The sequence below is a fragment of the Zonotrichia albicollis genome, chromosome 1 (assembly GCF_047830755.1).
Source record: "Zonotrichia albicollis isolate bZonAlb1 chromosome 1, bZonAlb1.hap1, whole genome shotgun sequence".
In the NCBI taxonomy this organism is placed as follows: Eukaryota; Metazoa; Chordata; class Aves; order Passeriformes; family Passerellidae; genus Zonotrichia; species Zonotrichia albicollis.
Window position 1 is genome coordinate 50,118,292 of NC_133819.1, and position 19,444 is coordinate 50,137,735.

At 39.0% G+C, this 19,444-nt stretch overlaps 1 protein-coding gene across 8 annotated transcripts in view; it reads left to right on the forward strand.

The window, feature by feature from the left end:
- EZH2 (enhancer of zeste 2 polycomb repressive complex 2 subunit) overlaps nucleotides 1–19,444 on the forward strand; it is a 53,790-nt gene that overhangs the window by 28,462 nt on the left and 5,884 nt on the right. For 7 of the 8 annotated variants that reach the window (XM_014266266.3, XM_074541189.1, XM_074541172.1 and 4 more), the window contains 10 exons: nucleotides 647–790; nucleotides 1,342–1,444; nucleotides 2,060–2,223; nucleotides 8,784–8,875; nucleotides 9,804–10,044; nucleotides 11,136–11,305; nucleotides 11,684–11,778; nucleotides 17,376–17,416; nucleotides 18,615–18,740; nucleotides 19,103–19,281. In XM_014266266.3, coding sequence (XP_014121741.1) covers nucleotides 647–790; nucleotides 1,342–1,444; nucleotides 2,060–2,223; nucleotides 8,784–8,875; nucleotides 9,804–10,044; nucleotides 11,136–11,305; nucleotides 11,684–11,778; nucleotides 17,376–17,416; nucleotides 18,615–18,740; nucleotides 19,103–19,281 — 1,355 coding nt within the window. The remainder of the gene's footprint in view (nucleotides 1–646; nucleotides 791–1,341; nucleotides 1,445–2,059; nucleotides 2,224–8,783; nucleotides 8,876–9,803; nucleotides 10,045–11,135; nucleotides 11,306–11,683; nucleotides 11,779–17,375; nucleotides 17,417–18,614; nucleotides 18,741–19,102; nucleotides 19,282–19,444) is intronic. The other variant, XM_074541178.1, reaches the window with a different exon arrangement.

A 19,444-nucleotide genomic window follows, 5' to 3' on the forward strand; every position in this document is an offset into this window, starting at 1 on the left:
ACAGAAATGCCTTTATTGTTTAATCTGTTTTGCAATCTGAGTGTCAAAACAGAATATAATCTAATAAATAAATATATGCAGAATATAATCTAATAAATAGATATATAAAATTCAGTTTTCTCTTGATGTTCTTGTATATAAATGTATTCTTTTTTTATCACCCAGTCAGGGGGGGTCTATTGTGGGAAGTAGATGCTAAGGAACAATAAACCAAAAATCTCTCTGGAGATTCCTTAGCTGGCTAAGGATTAGTTTATAGACTGTCAGCATGCATTTCCAGACTGGCTTAACCCTAACCATGTTGGAACTGGGATTCTGGCATAACATCTCTTAAATAATGGAGCTGGTAGTATTTTTTTATCTTACAAGGAAGAGAGCTTTATATATGTACGTAGCACATGGAGTTGGGAAAAAAAATGTGATAATTTTTCTTCTTTCATTCCCTCTTGTTAGTCTAAGGAATGAATAATGAGCTTTTTTTAACTGGTCTTGGTTTATACACTGTTATTTAAGAGGGGAAAACTATGAAATTGTTTTCATAAATGACAGCCTTTGCCTTAGTTTAATTAAAATGTAAGGGAGGATTAAAAATACCTGATATGCACCTTGTGTTTTTTTGTTTATTCCCACTTTTGCTGGATTTCAGAATGTGGATTTATCAATGATGAAATATTTGTTGAGTTGGTCAATGCCCTTGGTCAATATAGTGATGACGAAGATGATGATGATGGAGATGACAATCCTGATGAAAGAGATGACAAGCAAAAAGATCGGGAAGGTAACAGGATGGGTATGTCTATCTGCAGACTTTAGGAATGAAACCCAAACCATTTTGTTTAACCACTCAATAAATTTGTTCAAACCCATCTTCCTATGTGATAGTTTTAAGATCTAAAGTAGCATAATTTTCATGATTTCCTTTGTCATTTAGTTCAAAATTTCTATTGAGAACACCATGAGAGGCACTTTTGCCAATTTTTGTTCATTGACATACTGAGACAGTCACATGCGCCCAAAATCAGTCAGGTATCTGTCTAATAAATGCTTTGGTACTCCTCAGAAAATGATGTATCATTATTCTGAAGCAGGCAGAGTTCTGAATTTCCATCTCCATCTGCTGGTGAAATAATGGTTTCTCCGAATTTTACCAGTAGATTTTTCTCATCAGGAAAGATCACTTAACACAGTTAAAATTGTAAGTGATTTGTAAATAAAAATCTTTATTTCCTTTTTACATTAGAATTTTGGTGAACACCTCCTTCCTCTGAGCACCTTCTTGAGGTAGCAAAGAAGCAGAAATATATTTTTTTTGTTTTCCAAATTTTTTTGCTTCCTTGACAGAGAAAGAAACCCACCCACCTCGGAGATTTCCTTCTGACAAGATATTTGAAGCCATTTCCTCAATGTTTCCAGACAAGGGTACAGCAGAAGAATTGAAAGAGAAGTAAGGATGTATTTCTTACAGTATATTGCTGTATTGCTTTATGAAACAAAGATTCCTCTATAAAATAAATCCTTCAGTAAATATTGGTTGATTAGGAATGGTTCCCCTTGCAGCTAGTTCTGTGGCATTTGTGTAACTTCTGCAAGTGACACTGAAAGAGATTTGGCTCTTTCCCCCAGGTCAAACAATACCGAAGTTTTGTTTATTAGCCTTCCCTTTAAAATACTGAACAGTGGGTGCTTATATGTCTCTAATAATCTGTTATGTTTTGAGGTGGTAAAATAAAAGCTACTGCTAAAAAAAATCTTATCTCCATTGTGGATGATACTATGATGATGATACTGTGATGATGATACTACTCCTTTTTAATGATACTATGTATGGGGTTGTGATGGTCTTGAAAACAAATGCATTATTTCCTAGTCAATTTGTATTAATGAGTATGGAATTAATAATTTGTTATGTCACTAACAGATTTGCCTTTTTAGCTGACACATATTTCCTAGGGGCTTTTTGAAGTTGTCATTGAAAATGCAGAGTGGTACTGGAATAAAAAACACTTTTGTTTAAAAAAAATTAGATTCAATAAATAACTTCTATTATTTTGCTTTAAAGATACAAAGAACTCACTGAACAGCAGCTTCCTGGAGCTCTTCCTCCTGAGTGCACACCGAACATAGATGGACCAAATGCTAAATCTGTTCAGAGGGAGCAAAGCCTGCACTCCTTTCACACACTCTTCTGTAGGCGCTGTTTTAAATACGATTGCTTCTTACATCGTAAGTACCATTAAAGTGTGCTCCTAAATGTCTTACCTTTTTTTTTGGAAGTCAGGAGACTTAAAAGTATCATAAAATCCCATGCAGAAGGAAGGAAAGAGAAGAAAAAATAAAAGCAGGATTATCCCTAAAGTTTATGAAAACAGCTTGTCCATGTTGACATTATTTTGCAGTGGAAATTATACCTCAGAAAACGGAATGCACCTGTGTGGGTGGTAGTTTATCCTTTCTGCATTTAGGACTTTGTATAGAATTCCTGACTTGGACTGAATCTGTAACATCACTTTTCTTTTTATATAGTCTGCAAGAAAATGTCTTTGTTTTCTACTATTGTTTGTGTTACGCTTTCTCAGTTTGTGCATGGAGAATGGGATGTATTTTTCTATTAAAAAATCCTGGGTATTTATCAGACTTGCTTCATTTTCCACTAGGGAGAGTGAGCACTCATGAACAGTTTTCTCTTTTATTCTGCCATGTTACTTTTTAGCCACATTAGTTGTATTTGGTTATTTAAAGAATTGTTTCAGAGTTGAGTTTTAGAAATTGTGATGTCTTTTTCCCAGAACTGCTTTCATGTTGCCCCATTTTTTTTGGCCAACAAGCTGACAAGAACTTAGCAGTGATGTTGGCTTTCACTTGCAAAGTGTGAAGAGATTCTGAAGTGCTACTTGAGACAGTTTTTCTGGACAGAGCTAAATGTAAAGGGGAAACTAACAGCCAATATGAAGTGATTTCAGCTTGTAACAGTAAACTGTCATGCCCTCTATACCAAATTAATTTTTGCTTTTGACTTAGCTGTTCATTTGCATGTTCCACTGTGAGTGCTCATGCATGTTCATTTGGGAATCGTTGTGCTTTGTCAGCAGCTCCTCATCCAGCACACATGCAATCTGCCTGTGTTTGTACTCCACACTGAAGGCTTTGCACAGTGCTGCTGCTTTTTCATATCCCTTGGTTGCCTTTCACTTTGAGGAGGAATTGGAGTTGTTCTCAGATGGTGGGGAGGGGAGAAGCTTTTCACTTTCCTGGTTCCTTTAGTAGTTGAGCATTTTGGAGTTAGGTCTGTTAGTTTCACTTTCTCCTTATATTCTGTTGACAGGCCTTGCTAGAAAATGCAAAATAAAAAATAAAAGGAAACTGTTACTTCTGCCTAATGTTCAAGAACAGTAAGTTTCTGGAGTAAGCTGCTGCCTTGACCAGCCAGCTTCAACACAGTGTGTTCTGCAAAGCTGTAGGTCTTGTGATGTCTTAGTTGCCTGGACACTGATTCCAAGTGCTGTGTGTAGTCTGTAGGACAGGGCAGTGAAGCTGTGTGCTGATTGTTGGCAGTTTGTCTGGCAGGAGTTTTAGGAGTTCTTGACACTCTCAATAGTCTAGCAGAGAGCTTGGGTGCCAATTTTGATTAAATCAACAAAAAAGCATTGTCTGGACATAGTGAGGACAGGCTTACTCTAGCAGCACCTCTGAAGACTTCAGATGTTTCTGCTGCAGTGATTTTAGGCATTTTTCTCAATGATTTTATAAACTTCTAATTTTTCAGTGGAGATGGTTGCTCCTCTAAAACACACATATATTTCACTACTCTATTTCGTTAGCCTATGTAGATTTGCCTTTCATGGTCATTTTTGCAGACTGATAGAAGTACAGCTGAAAGGTTTTGCTGACTACCTGTTGGGTACCTGCTATTTTACCAGACCACAGTTTTGAGGCACCAATTCTGAGAGACTTTTTTTTAATGAAAGTGCTGTGAAGAATGGGTTCACAATCTTGTACTTTTTGTCAAGTTCTTGGGTGAGAATGTCCACAGCCGTGTCACTGCTTGAAGGACCTCAGCTCTCATATCAGCTGCATCCTTTAAGCCAGAAGCCCTGTGCCTTCTTTCTCTGTGTTCATAATCTTGAGATAGAAGACAAAGTGTTTATATTAAAATATTGCTTAAGTTCTTGTTGCTGGTGGCTTTTGATTTGATATGTCCCTTAAGCAAGTTGCTGTTCTTTCCAAAGTGGTGTATGTCCAAGGCTTTATCTAAACTGTGCTTCCTACTTAAAAGAGCCCAAAGCTTAAATCATCCCTTCAGGATTTCAGGGCCATGACAGAAAGAGGAATGCATAGCACTTTCACTGTGGAAGCATTTAGGACTTATCTTTGCGTCAAGTGGAGGGTGCAATGAGTGGCTATGACAGTGCTCTTTGTGACAGCCTGTGCAGCTCTTCAGTTGTCCCTGATGATGATGTAGCAGTTGTCCCTGATGTTGATGTGTTTGCTACATAACCACTGCAAGGAGATCTCTGACCTTCGCTGTGTAGGCTCAGCGCTGTACCCTGAATGTCGTAAACTGATGCTTCAGTTGCCACTCCCTGAAAACATACCCAAATTCCACTGCAACAATGACTGCTCACTGCTTTGGATGCATTGCTTCCTTTTCCTTTTGTTTGTAGTTACACCAAGGAAAGAGGATTGTTTTCTGTCTGCGTGTCTGTCTGTCTGTGTGTCTGTCTGGAGCACGGAATTTTTTTGTTAAAAACTGAGAGAGTCAGTTGTTTGGCCTCTTTGTTTTCTGTGAAATTTTGAGACTGTTGGTCAAAATTCACCCAGCTCATAGCTTGGAATAAGTAACTCATCAAAAAAAAAAAATTAAAAAGAATGCTTTGGTTATTGGAAGGCTGCAGTAGCAATTTTCGGTGTCTCTGCAACAATTTAACTTCTATCACATTTCTACAGTTGCCTCTATGTTCAGTTTCCTGCACTTGCCAAGTGCTGTGGGATGATGTCCTGGCTTCTGCAGATGACATTTTTGATGAATTACTTTGGTAATGTGATGGGCTACAGTGATCACATTGGTGCTTTGAAAGGTGTAAATCTCTTCTCTGGAGAAGGAATAGAGAACTAAAAGATAATAAAGGAATTCTATTAGGTCTGCTTTTGCTTTTTGTATTTCCCCCTCTTAGGTTCCATTTTTGTTAAGATTAGTTAACAATTAGTTATTTTGTGGAGTTTCCAATCTTTGTTCTAGAGCATTTGAGTTAAATATAGGAAAAGTTATCATTAGATTTTTAACGTGTCAAGTCCCCTTGACGACCTGGCAATCCCTTTATGTGCAGGTGATGACATAACTGAAAAAACTTGTGTACTTGTGGACTTCATTTGCTGACAGCAAGGAATTATGCCTAAATGTCTGGACTAACAAAGAATTTAGAAGAAGGAAAAATATCAGGTAGGGAGAATTTCCCAAATAGCTTGACTATGAAGCAAATGTACATTTCAGGCTAAACTGTTGCCTGTGTACTTTCACATTATTGAAAATGAGAGTTGAGCCTATTGGGGATGAGACAGATAATAAATCTCAAAGACAGAAAACATGCTCAGAGGCACCATTTTAGAATGATTTCTCTTAAGGAAATCATTAAAGAATTACAGACTTTAGGTGTTAGTAAATTCTACAAAATTTTCTGTGATTTTTCTTCTGAAAAAGATTACTACTGATATTTTAAAAAATCATAATGCAGTGATACAAATAGTTTTATTCTTGTTCTGCATCCTTTCTTTATAACAACCCTCCCAAAAAATACCTCACAATAGAGGTGGTAGATTTTGACTGTAGTTGTCCTTACTGTACCATGTTGGGTGTTTTTTAAATAGTTGAACAAAGATATGATTCTAATTTTAAGTATCATATGTAGTCTATTTTTGAGGTCTCATGAGTTTAAAAATAAAAAATAAAAATAAAGTTTGGTTTGTTTCATTCTATTACAAGTTAAGCATTTCTTCATTTTCTGAAGGAAAACAGTTTTTAACAAACCACTATTTTAGGACCTTGCACAAATTAGTTTGTGAGAGAAATGATTGCATCTGCAAGTGACATGTAAAAAGAATAGATTTGATTTCTCTACATTGCAGCAGTCTGGTATAGATCATGGCTAGCAAATGTCTAAGTGTTCTTTTGCATTGCTGAAAAATTATTTTCCTTGTGGTATGAAGAGAAGGTAAAACAGTTAAGTGGAAAAAAATCTTGAATGAAATGGTATACTGTGCAAATTTAAAGATGCAGTGTTGAAAAACATGAGAGTTTTCCCCTTCACTTTTGGGTAAATGGCTCCCATCATCTCATTGTTTCTTAAAAGATGGAAAAAAGTGAAACAACTTGGCATTAAATTGCATGGTTTCTTGTTGCTGTAACAAAGTGTAACATATTTTACCTACAGAATACATGAACACTTGAAGGATATGTGAAACATGAGAAGTGACATGGCAATGAAAGCTTTTAACTAATCTGGAGGAAGAAAGAGCACTAATGGCAACAATATACATAAATTACATTCCTATACTTGTTGTAAATAATTTTCCCATATCAATATGCCCATATATAGCAAATTAAAGCTTTTTTGTGTTTCCAGATTTATAAAATATAACATATTTGTCTGGAGAATGGGATGCAATATTTACTTATTGTTACTTTTATTTTATTTGTACCATTTTAAGAAAGCCTTGAAAGAGTACACTGCTTTCCTTGGGCTCCCACCTGCTGCTATCATTAATACAGGCACAATATTATAGAAATTATTATTTGATTTTTCAACTCACCCCCCTTTATGGGAGGGAAACGTGAAGTGTTTCCAAAGTTCCAAGATGGACCTGGTCACCTTTCCCCCTGCTGCCAAAGCAGGTGTTTGCAGAGCTATGCTGCACACCAGACCACTGAAATGAAGTTTGCTTTTGATAGCCTTGTCTGGGAAGACATGAGCTCTGCCCACATGCTTTAACAGGGATGGAAGTGCATTTAAAAAGTTGAGTCTTTGAAGCTTAGTGGGCATACAGAGAGAAGCCTCCAGCGTGATCTGGAAATAAAATGAATAGCAAATGGCTTAATGAAGGAGATGTGTGCAGTGGTGGTGTAGAACAGCCCTTTTAGATTAATATGGGGAGGAGGGGAGGGATTTCTTCTTTAATTTTGAACATATTTGCACTTTTTATTCACTGAATTTTTATAACCTTCACTGTAAGTTACAGTTACCCAACTGCAGATGCTGTAAAACCGCACCATAAGTGCTTCTGCACAGTTTGGAAATTGCACATTTTAAGTTGAGCATCTTTTCTGGGCCTTTGTGGAGCATTAGCAAACAGCTAGCACTGAGTATTCTCTTCTTTTTAAAATTTCAGTCCATTCTTCATTTCTGTTCCTTGCAGTTCTGTATGCCACTGTTTACACATTTAGAAGGAAAAAGTATTGATATCTATCTCTCTCTCCCTCTCTCTCTCTCTCTGAAAATCAAAGTATTTTTTCTTTGAGCACAGACAAGTTGTTTTTAAAAAGACAATTGCAGAAAACTAATGATAGTATCTCAAAAAGCTCCTAATACAATGTGGGAGCATGAATGTATGAGTTTTGGTGAGAGTCTAGTGGCAGGTTTTCCAGGCTTCAGAAGAGCTCTGTAAGAGGTACAGAGAAGCTCCCAAGACTTCCAGAAAGCTGTGAGAAGTCAGTCTCCCTGAAAACACCCTGCTGGGAAACAGGGGTTGCCTGTGAGGAGAGCTGGCTCTGGCAAAGAGAGTGGGTAGGAAACTGCCCTCCTGTTACCAAGGTGCTCGTGTTGCATGTGTAACATACCCAGCTCTGCTTCCCTCTGAGTCACTGTTCTGCAGCTTTTTCAGAGCTGTGCAGAGTCCCTCAGATACAGGAGCAGACACTTCTCTGCAAGGTGCAGACTTGGCTCACTTATCCAGTGACTGTGCAATGCTAACTTGTTTTTACCCTGCAGCTGGGATACAGGAACTGAATTCTTACATCCTGCCAGCTTAGCTGGAGTGCTGACAAACTAATAGAGCAAAAATGCTTATGTGTCCTTCTCACTGATGAAAATGTAAAGTGGGTCCTATTACCTTTCCAAAGGGTGCATGAGGTTGGATTTTTTGACAAGATAGAAATATAACAACTGAATTTTACACATTGAAGTGATGATCATTAATAGGAGAAGCCCTGAATAATTTTGTTTAACATAACAACAAAGTAAAGTCTGTTCTTTTGTTGGAAAGGGTGTTACACCAAATCTTCCTTGATACATGAAACAAATGTGATGACTGTGTTGATGAAAAGGGCAGAATGGCTTTCAAGTGGAAGAGGATAGATTTGCATTTGATGTAAGGAAGACATTCTTCACCATGAGAGAAGTGAGACAGTGGAACTGGTTGCCCAGAGAAGCTGTGGCTGCCTCATCCCTGACAATGTTCAAGGCTAGGCTAGATGGGGTTTAATCAGCCTGGTCTAGTGAAAAGTGTCCCTGCCCATGGCAGAGAGGAGTTGATTTTTGAGGTCCCTTCCAACCCAAACTATTCCATGATATGTGAAACTTACCTGTGTGCTGTCTCTGTGTATTTAAGTGGTAAGTCATATGTCACTACAGGGGATTTCTTTTATTATTTATTTGTTTGTTTATTCTCTTTATTAGTATTTTATTCTGGTTTTAGTAAAATCTTGGTAACCTTGTGTTTTGGATAGAGTTTGAGGTTACATATTTAATATATTTTATATGAGAACTAAAAAATGTGATGTTTTGATTCAACAGCATTCCATGCAACTCCCAATACTTATAAGCGAAAGAATACAGAAACAGCATTAGATAATAAGCCTTGTGGACCTCACTGTTATCAGCATCTGGTAAGATAATTTTATATGTCACAATTCACTGAGTGCTAGTGCTGGCTGCAGTATAGGGGGATACTTAAACTAAGGGCATGCTGGATCTGGGATAGTGCATCTGCTTGTGGGCCATTTGCAGTCAAGTATGTTACCTTCAGCTGCTGCAAGAGAAAGAGTTTAACTTTCAATCATCTTAAGTAGGAATACTTGTAGGTGTAGCCTGAGATATTTGTAGGGAAGAAATATTACTATCCCCTAATAATGGTGTTGCTGCTATTCTGTCCAGTCTAGTCAAGGAACTGCAGCCTTCACTCTTGTAAATTGTATCACAACTAAAAATTATAAAGGTTTTTTTAGTCTGCCAAAGGCTAATTTCCTTTCGGGACTTGTGCTTTTAAGAAGCAATAGGATGGAAATTAATAAAGTGAAATCTTTAGTAATATAATTTCAAATCTCTCTCATAATTCCCCTAAATGTTTTCGTTTGAGAAACTATGCAATTTTCCCATCTGAAAACTTGCTACACTTTATCATACCCCTTTTCACCAGAAAGCAAGTTATGAATGCTTGCATTTTAAAAAATGCAGAGCACGTATTGTTGAAGTGCCATGTGCAAGAAGAGTTGTTGTGTTTTTATGGGTGTTTTCTGTGGGAAATTCAAATTTATTCCTGTCATCTGGGAAAATAGAAATTTACTACTGAATTATTTTTCTCTTGGCAGCCAAAGTAACAGGTGAACCGAAATACTGACATGAGTACTTTGTAAGTGTAGATGTTTTTCATAGTAGCATCAGAGTACTCGTGTTCATGGCTGGTGTGCCTTTAACTGGAACTTTGGTGCACATAGAACAGTGGGAAGTTCCTCAGGATGCAAGCAGGAGGTGTTCTCTCACAAGTGGAACCACTTCTGGGTTTCTGTGCTGTAAACTGTGCTGTTGTGTGTCCAGGAGGGTGCGAAGGAGTTTGCGGCCGCGCTGACGGCGGAGCGCATCAAGACGCCGCCGAAGCGCCCCGGCGGGCGGCGGCGGGGCCGGCTGCCCAACAACACCAGCAGGCCCAGCACGCCCACCATCAACGTGCTGGAGTCCAAGGACACCGACAGCGACCGCGAGGCCGGCACCGAAACTGGCGGGGAGAACAACGACAAGGAGGAGGAAGAAAAGAAAGATGAAACTTCCAGTTCCTCTGGTAAGGCTGGTCAGTGCTGCTTCCTTCAATGAGCTGTGGTGCTTGAGAGGGTGAACAGAACCAAAACTACAAAAAAACCAATGCTACAAAAATAACAAAGCCAAAACAAGTCAAACTGCAATCCTAGAAAATGTGTGTTTGGAATGTATGGAACTGAGTGAAAAGACAGAATAATAATATGAGTGTCTTGGCTTGGAAAGACAGGTGCCTGCTAAGGAAGGCAGGAGCCTCCCCTGAAATGGAGAAAATGAACCCCCCCCTCCTCCAAATTGCTATAAAGTTTAATTTAAGAGTCTCTCAGTCAACAAAAATTATGGGAGCAGGAAATAACAGTTCTTTAATAGGGAAGAAAATAAAAGGATAAAATAAACAATGCTGTAAAACCAAAACAACACTGATAGAGTCAGAAACAAAACCTGACACCCTGTTGGTCAGGGTGCTGGTAGCAGTCCAATTGGAATTGTGGCTGCAATCCTCCTGGAGTGTCAGGTGTGGTTCTGTTGGAGCAGGGATCCTGTAGAAAGGGTGTAGTTTTCCTCTGAAGATCCAGTGGAAGTAAAGTCAGCTGCTATTCCTCTGGGAAATCCAATGGAGAAGCCGTGCAGTTATTCCAGAATCTCCAGATTATATCCAGGTAGGAATGCTTGGCTCCTCCATCTGGGCGGAGCATCTCACAATGGGATGCTGTAGTTCTTATCAGCCATGCAGTGACATTCAGTAGCCTGTTATCAGCACATGTCCCCTCCCCAGGGAGGAGTGATTGTGGTCACTGAGAGAGAGATAAGGCAAACTGCCCACCTGACAAAAGACAGCTGCCATACAGATGGTAATGGAATACATCTTGCCTTGCAATCTGGAACAATGAGTTCAGTCAAACTCTAAGAGAATGTCTGCATTGTTTCAATTTACATGTAGGCCATTAATGTGAGTAGCTGCTGTTAGCTTCTGTAAAAGGCGTGTGAAAATGTTTGTTTTTTCTGGCACTTGGGAAGCAACAAAAAACCTGAGATGTTTTTTAACTGCAGTTAATCTTAATGTGAAGGGCAAAGTAAATTTTGATACAGAGCCTTACTCTCAATTATTTGTTACAGAAGCAAATTCTAGGTGTCAAACACCAATAAAGATGAAGCCAAATATTGAGCCTCCAGAGAATGTGGAATGGAGTGGTGCAGAAGCTTCAATGTTTAGAGTCCTTATTGGCACCTACTATGACAACTTCTGTGCAATTGCCAGATTGATTGGGACCAAAACGTGCAGACAGGTAAGCAGGGAAGATACTTGCTAAGGGTCAAAGTGATTTACTTTTAAAGCTAAAGTATACAAATACTAGTATTGATTACTAAAAGGGAAAATAATTAATTTTCTTGGTTTTCCCAAGAATGCTATGGTCCAGAATTCATACCACAAATACATAGAAGTTAGTTTTAAAACTGTTTTAAAATTAAATTTACAGGAGGTTTAAATTAGAGTATCAGTTCTTAAATGACAAAAATAATCAACTTTAAATGTATTGAAAAGAGACTATGACTGGATATAATCTGTAAGTTGTTGGTTGGAGGAAATCATACTAACTTAGAATATGAGCAACTTTGTACTAGTGAGAGATTTATCGTGGATGTGTTATGGTATCTCTTGTTAGGTGTATGAGTTTAGAGTAAAGGAATCTAGTATTATTGCACCAGTCCCTGCTGAAGATGTTGATACTCCTCCCAGAAAGAAGAAAAGGAAACACAGGTAAATCTGTTACTAAATACCCTTAGCATAACAATAAATTGGAGATACAGGGGATCAGAACAGAAAGTATTTTGAAAGAAAAGTTGTGCAACTCTTCTTTTGCTTCCAAAATCAAAAGTTGCAGCAATAAAACAAAATGGTGTTTTAGTTTTAGACAAAATCTTACTGCACTGCCAACTATAACCTTCCTCTTCTCTTTCCCTTTCCTTTTTTTAAGTTCTTTAACAGCCAGGTTCTTGTAGGTGTATTGATGGAAGTAGTCAGAACTGTTTAGATTAGAAGTCACCTATGCAGCTTGTTGCAACATTCAAGGTAGTGTAGAATAATTATTTTTTACAACAATAAACATTAAATTCAGGAGTGTTTCAATAGGATTGAGTAATGATTATATCATACTTTAAAATTAAAACTGATGCTTTTTTAATGGTGAAATGTATTCTAGCAAGCTTCAGATAGCAAGTTAGTAGGATTGCCTTCTTTTTCTTTAGGAGGGACTATTCCTTTGTTGCACCCCAGTTTCATTAGCACCTAGAACACCAACTAAAGAGCTAGGTTAACAAGTTATTAGTTGAGGTGAAGCTGCAATGAAGAACAAATGATTATCTGACACAATTTCTGTTGAAATTGCAAAACATTGTGGCTGCTGTCTGTCAATGAAATGCATTTTTCTTTTAGAATTCTGAATTGGAGAATGCAGCTCTGCATTGATTATTTTTATTTTGAGAGATAAGAACATAAGAGATTAAAAGCTGACTGAAAATTAGCAAAAACATTTCTTTAGCAAGCAATAAATACACATTTTCCCATATAATTTCCTATTTCTCCCTTTAACTTCCCTTATTCTCCCTCAAGTTTGTCCTTCCTCCCTCAAGAACTCCCTCAAGTTCTTCGTCCCATCAGTTCTTGTTGTTTCTGTCTTAGCTTGTCTATTTATTATTTCCAGGCCTAGTGAAATTCCTGAACTGGTTCAAAGATCCTGTTGACGTGGAGTAGAATATTTCTGCTTTGTAGGGTAGAGGCAGGCAACGTGAGCTGGGAAAAGACTGAATGAGCATCTGGAAAAGATTTTGTTCTCAGCAAAAGCTATTGATTTTAATGCTCTTGGCACAGTTTTCAAGTGTTTGGGCATTTGGTGGGCTTGGCTGTTTAAATTTAGGTTATTAGCCATGGTGCAAGTTTGGAATATGTAGTTGAAAATTAGCTTGCTGTCAGATTGACACAAATTGCTATAAAAATGGTGCCACTACATCTACTTAAAAGAACAGCTAAAAGGTTCAAATGTATTTTTGCAGCTGAAATGGATTATATGATTACCAGGCTGACATTGTTTTGGAAGAATTCTCAGACTTTTTAGTTTAGGAGTTTTTTTCCCCAAGTAAATGAAAGCACACTCCATTGCATGGGGTTTCTTGACTTTATTTGCTTTTTTTATTAGTTGCCAATATAAAAACTTTATTGGTAGCAATTTAGTTTTGAAATGTCCTTTAAGTCTTTAAACTCTCATTGAAGGAAGGAGATAATTTTACAAATATAATGTCCCAGAATATGTGGCAATCAAGCTGTCTCCATTCTTCTATGGCAGTAGCCTTTTTAAAAAGGAAAGCAGTTTAGCCTGCCTACATCCTGCTGTTGAAGTTCTCCTGCAATCAGCAATTGGGAAAACCATCTGGAAATCTTCCTCTGTTTCTTACCTTTCCTTTAGTTGAGTTTACTCACTCTTAGAATAAATCCAGTCCTAGAGCCAGGAAGGCTTTTCCCTTTTCCCTTTTCCCTTGCAGGGCTCTTACCTGTCTGCAGGTTGTCCATGTGTGCATGTGGCTTTGAGCTAAAGCAGCATCACCAGAGAGAAAAGCAGCAGCAAAAAGCTGCTTTTGCTGGCCTCTTGTAACCGATTTGAGAGCAGATAAAGTCTTTTCTTGCATGACTTTGCCTATTTCCCATATCATCTTGGTGCTCTATGAGCATACTGAGCAACTAGCTGGCAAGACAGCACCCCTCTTGGATAATGAAATGTCTTGTCTCCCTTCTTCCTGTGACATTTTTGTTGAGATAGCTGTAATAAGGCTGATCAGTGGGAGAAGGCAACTTCTAATATAGTTATTTTTTGGAGAACCAGTAAGTGTCAGAGCCTGGCATGTGTATCAGATTAACGTGTTATTTTCAGAAAACTCTGCCTTGATGAGAAATGAGTACTTTGCATAGAAGCCAGTAAAAAACCTGAATGAAGAAAGAATTCTGAAAAGCATGGGTGTATGCTGGAGGAGAGTGTACTTCAGTACTGTTCATTCTTTTATGTGTATATTTTTCTTCCATTGCTGGGAGCTGAGTTGAGTTTGCTTTAACTAATCAGCACTCCTTCCTCTATTTTGGTACTGATTTTAAAGCTGCTTCTTTATTATTTTGTTTTTCCTCTTCTCCCTCATCCCCTATTCAGAGGCCACTTAGTAATTTTATGTGAAAATATTTTATTTTTTCCCCCCCACTTTCTCATATTCCTTCTCCTTCTGCTGGACTGCTGTTCACTGCATGTGTTTGAATAGCTTATGTAGTTCTGCCAAGAGATCAGGATGCCTTTTTGTAGGGATTTAAAGTCTCACTGTTACCAGGCAAAAGGTGCACTGAGGCATTGGCACAGATATTCTGATGTGCTGCCTGGTTGGAAGGCTGAGTCTTGGAGTGGTGGGGAGGCTGTGGATAAGGTGATCTTGGAGACTGAAGTCTTTGAGTGATGCCAGAAAATCAAACACTGCAAAGACTTAATGACATATTTGACATAATTGGCATGTATTTTGAGTTTTTAGTGCACTTTCTGATAGCAGAATATCCCTGCGTAAAGCAAGAAATGCTGGAGCAGCTTCTTCCAAAGGGTGCTTTTAGTGCTGGCTTGGCTGACACTGCTGCTGCCCAGAGGCACTGGCAAAGTTTAGAGGTCTAGTAGGTTGTTAGGAGAGAAGAATGATATCTTTGACAGCTGCTGTCATGATGCTTCTGGAAACACTTGTTTTCCAAGCTGGCTCTCCTGCAGATGTTAGCAACCAAATGCACAAATCCACTGGCTTGCTTGGGAACTTGCTATGGAGTTTCCAGTTGGCTTTTTTTAATGAAGCTTCAAGTTGTGAGTGCTTTCTCAACGTTGTCCTTTCCTTGCCTTTGCTTCCTGCTGCATGGGACCAGGCCTTGCCTTTTGCTTCTGTTTGAGATGCAGATTTATATAGAGCAGATACAAAAATGACTCAGCCTTTAGTGTAGTGCTTGCTCAGGCTCCAGCTTTGTGCGCAAACCGGGGGAACTTGAGCGCTTTGTGGCAGTGTTTTGGAAGTTACAAGGCAGTGAATACTCTTGGTAGTGCCAGTCCAAACTCCTGTTGGTCAGTGCTGGCAGCCTGTTGTCTTGTGTCACTGCCCACAGTTCCTGCTGCCACCGTGTCTCCAGCCCCCCTCTCCCTCCTGTGACAGAAGTCTCTCCAGAAGAGGGGCAGAGCACATGGATGCCTTTGCCATTGTGACTGCCCCTGCAGTTTTCCTTCTGCTTTGACTTGTTACTATTAATGCTTTCTTGATGTGTATGCACATTTGTGTGCTTTTAAAGTATTAGGAGAGTGCTTACCTTAGGAGAAAAAGTGAAGCTGCTAATTGCTAATGAAAGAGTATTTTAACAAGTCTGGCCACAGAATGCTTTTAAGAGTTTGCTGTGCTGGTAGGTTCTATTATCTTGCAGCAACAGACAAGTTTCTGTGAAAGACTTGTTCAAAAATATAGTATGTTACATTTTCCAAATACCAGGTAGAAAAGAAAGAAAGTAGTTTGGTGTGCATAAGAGTAATTTAAGTCAAAATTGCACTCCTTTCAGGCATATGGGAAGTGTCCTCTTGCAGAGTCAATGTCTCATAATTCATAAATATATGTTGGTAGCCTTTTCTTCTAGAGTGAATCACTCTTAATAGGAATGTCATCTATTTATTACAGTACTCTGTAATTCTGAGTTTCTTCTTCCCTCTCAGCCTTAGTTACTTGGACAAGTCTCTCTTTGTGGGTTTCTAACTTGTATGGGCTCCTTAAGAAAATTGGTTATTGAGTTAAATCTCATAGTAATGCTTTAGAAGGGCAATTTTATAGAGAATCTTATTTATATTAAGCCGTTGGAGGGCTCTGCACACCATTTAGTTGAAGTAAAAGCTGCTATGCTTTTATGAAAGAAGTAGCAGCTAAAAAGTCCTATTTAAGTAGTTACAGCGGGAGATATTTTTTCAGAGTGCAAACTTCTGAGGAGTGTTGCATTCACTGAAAGGCAGAATAGCTTTTACAGGGTTCTGTGCTGGGGATCTTTTAGTACCTGTGCTCATGAGTGTTTTGGGCAGCTCGGTAAATCTGCAGAGAAAGTGAGGTTGCTTGAGGCAGCTGGCAATGTATTATTTGGCCAGGGAATGAGGCTTCTTCCATATTGTCTTCATGTTGTTACATGATATACTAAGGAAGTCCAAGAAGTATAGACTTTAAAAATCCTTACTCTAAGTTTTTTTGTTATGTGTGTTCACTAAAATAAAAGTCGTAACTAAAATGCATAGAATTGAGTTAAAAATAAAACAATGGATTTCTCCTTTAATTTTAAGGCTACTGCAATGAAAAGTCTGGTTTTCCTTTTGGTACTAAAGGTCCAGACAGGTGCTTTTGCTTGTTTCTGACACACTGTTTATGGAATAGCTGAGATTCCCTGGCCAAAGAGCTTACAATCTGAAATGGATACAAGATAAAGGGGTAAATGTAACTTGCAAGAACTTTCAAGTACAGTGAATGCTAACCAAAAAGCATGTTACTCTTGAAAAACACAACAAAGAACTAACACAAACAATAAAATCCACCACACAACAAGAACTGGCAATGGATGTGAGAAAGGGGAGCTACCTGAGAAAGGGGACACTGAAGGAAAACTGTAGGGACATAAGAGAAAGGAGTGTGGGCTGTGAGGCAGGAAGGGGAAAGGCTCAGTGCAGCACCACCAGCCAGGACAGCTGGGGAAAAATGTCCAGCCAGAAGAAATACTGAGGTGTCCCTTCAGTGTGGCTGTGCCAGGCAGGCACTGTGTCCTGTCAGGTACTTGGAGCCCCTCAGGTGAAGGGCAGGACCTGGCTGTGGTCTGTGGGGGACAACCAGAGTGGTGCTGGGGCCAAGCCCTGTGCAGCTGCCCCATTTCTGTGCCCCTGTTCAGGCATGACCCTCCACATCTGTACCTTCCTACCCTTCCCTCGCTGCTGCTCCTGCCTGCCAGAAGCAGCTGCAGCACCTGCTCTTGGCAGGACTTCCTTCAGGGGCAGCTGAGTTCCAGCATCCCTGGCTGGGCTGGGTGGGAACAGCTCCTCTGTGCAGTGCTGGGACTGCAGGAATGGTGGGGAGAGGGGGGAGCAGCCTGCAGAGCTCTGATCTTGGCCAGCCCTAGACCAGGACAGGGTGGCTCTGCTGCAGCCCCTCCGACTTGTGTGCACTTAGCAGCTGTTCATGTCTCCAGAAACTTTCCCATCTTTAGCAAGATGCAGCTGCCTTTCCCAGCCCACTGCAGGAGGAGTTCCTGTCAACCTTCTTGTTTGTTTTGTGTTTTTGCAGGTTGTGGGCTGCTCATTGCAGAAAGATACAGCTGAAAAAGGGTTAGCATCTTTCCATTCAATTTATGTCCTGAACTTTTAAGATTCTACTATTGCTTTTTTCTGTTTTGGTTGTTTGTGGGGGGGCCTGGTTATTTGTTTTGGTTTTTTTTAATGTTAGGCCATTATGTATATTCCATGGGGAGCCAGAAATTTTAGGAGAATGAAAATTAAAAACGTAAACTCTCACTTACATGTATTGTAGGGACAAAAGGTACTCTTTGGGTTAAATAGCTTTATATAATTCCATAAAAAGGAAAGGAAGCTGAGTTTACTGTCTTTTCAGTATGGCTTCATTGAAGCACAGGTAAAAATGGTATTAAGGATAAGAGCTGCAGTAAAAAGTGCCTTTTTTTTGTAAGCTAGTTTAATTTAGAAATAGTTCTCTGAAAAGTTGTTGAGAATAGTTGGGACTTCTGGCAACATAAATAATTGATCTGTTTGTCTCTCTCATTTTTTGTTGCTGATTGCTAGCTTGAGCATTTTTATAAATTTACAAATTCATGCAAACCCAAAACAAGCTCAAGAGTATTAATAGCAAAAATAATTTATATAGAACCAAATTCTCCTAGCTACTGGATAGGTAAAGCTCTAGACTTGTCCCTGGTAGTTCCTTTCTTGCTTAGAAGACTTCAGCATTGTCTGTACTGGAAAATTGACTTGGGAAAACACAGTGGTATAGTAATAATAATAATAATAATAATAATAATAATAATAATAATAATAATAATAATAATAATAATAATAATAATGGAATTACATTGCCAGTGGTACCTGTTTGGAAGTTGACTATTGTTCCACATTAAAAATTGCTTTCAGTATTTAAGCAAATTTACTTTGCTGAATAATATCAGTGCTATTCCAAAACATGTTCAGACAGGAAATGATACCATTGTAGTTTCGTTTCTCAGTTTTCCACATAAACAGCTTTCAGCTCTCAATACTCACAGCAGCTGAGCAGTGGCAAAATGAGGTGCACTAGGAAGGCAGCTAATGGTGTAAAACACCTCACTAATGTTACAGTTCTGGTTTTATGTCTTTTGGGTTTTCAACCCCACTTGTTGTGGGTTTGGGTTTTTTGTTCATGTTTGGGCTTTCTTAGTTAAATGACTAAAAGGGAATTTCTGCCTTAAAGTGAGGGGAACTGTATGTTGTTTGTCTGCAACTTTCAACTTTACAAAATGTTGCTATTTTTATTCAGATGGGTCATCGAATCACGTTTACAACTATCAGCCATGTGATCACCCACGTCAGCCTTGTGATAGCTCATGCCCATGTGTAATTGCTCAAAACTTCTGTGAGAAGTTTTGTCAGTGCAGCTCTGAATGTAAGTAAAACATTTTAAAGTTATCCATAAACTTCTCTCTCTGCCCACCACGAGCTCTGTACTAGCAGTCTGTCTGTGCTGCAGGCAGTTACAGGAGCAGCAAATTGTGCCCAACAGTGTGAACATGTTCAGTTAATTTGGCCCTTGTAATTGGCTATTGCATGAAGTCAGAAGCAGCCTTCTGACCTAAAATTGAGGAAGAGTTATTAAAATCAGGGAAGGAAAGAATTTGCAGTACTCCTGAAAGCAGATATCAGTGGCTGTGTTACCAATATTCTGATACACTATAATCTGCACAGTCTTAGTTTTACACTGTATATTTTCATATTTGCTGTTTTTCTGTTCCACCCATTCCTCTGTAGGCCAAAATCGTTTTCCTGGGTGTCGTTGTAAAGCACAGTGCAACACCAAGCAGTGTCCCTGTTACCTGGCTGTCCGAGAGTGTGACCCCGACCTCTGCCTCACCTGTGGAGCAGCTGACCACTGGGACAGCAAAAATGTTTCCTGCAAGAACTGCAGCATTCAGAGAGGATCCAAAAAAGTATGTCCAGAGTTATACAACTTCAGGCCTGTTGCCTGGTCCTAGAGGCGTTCTTATATTTTCAAGCCAGAGAATGGAATTTCTTTGCCTTCATACTGTCAAAATGGAAAAGAAAAAAAACCCCAAACCAAACAGCAAGGAAAGGAGTGGTCACTTGTTAGCT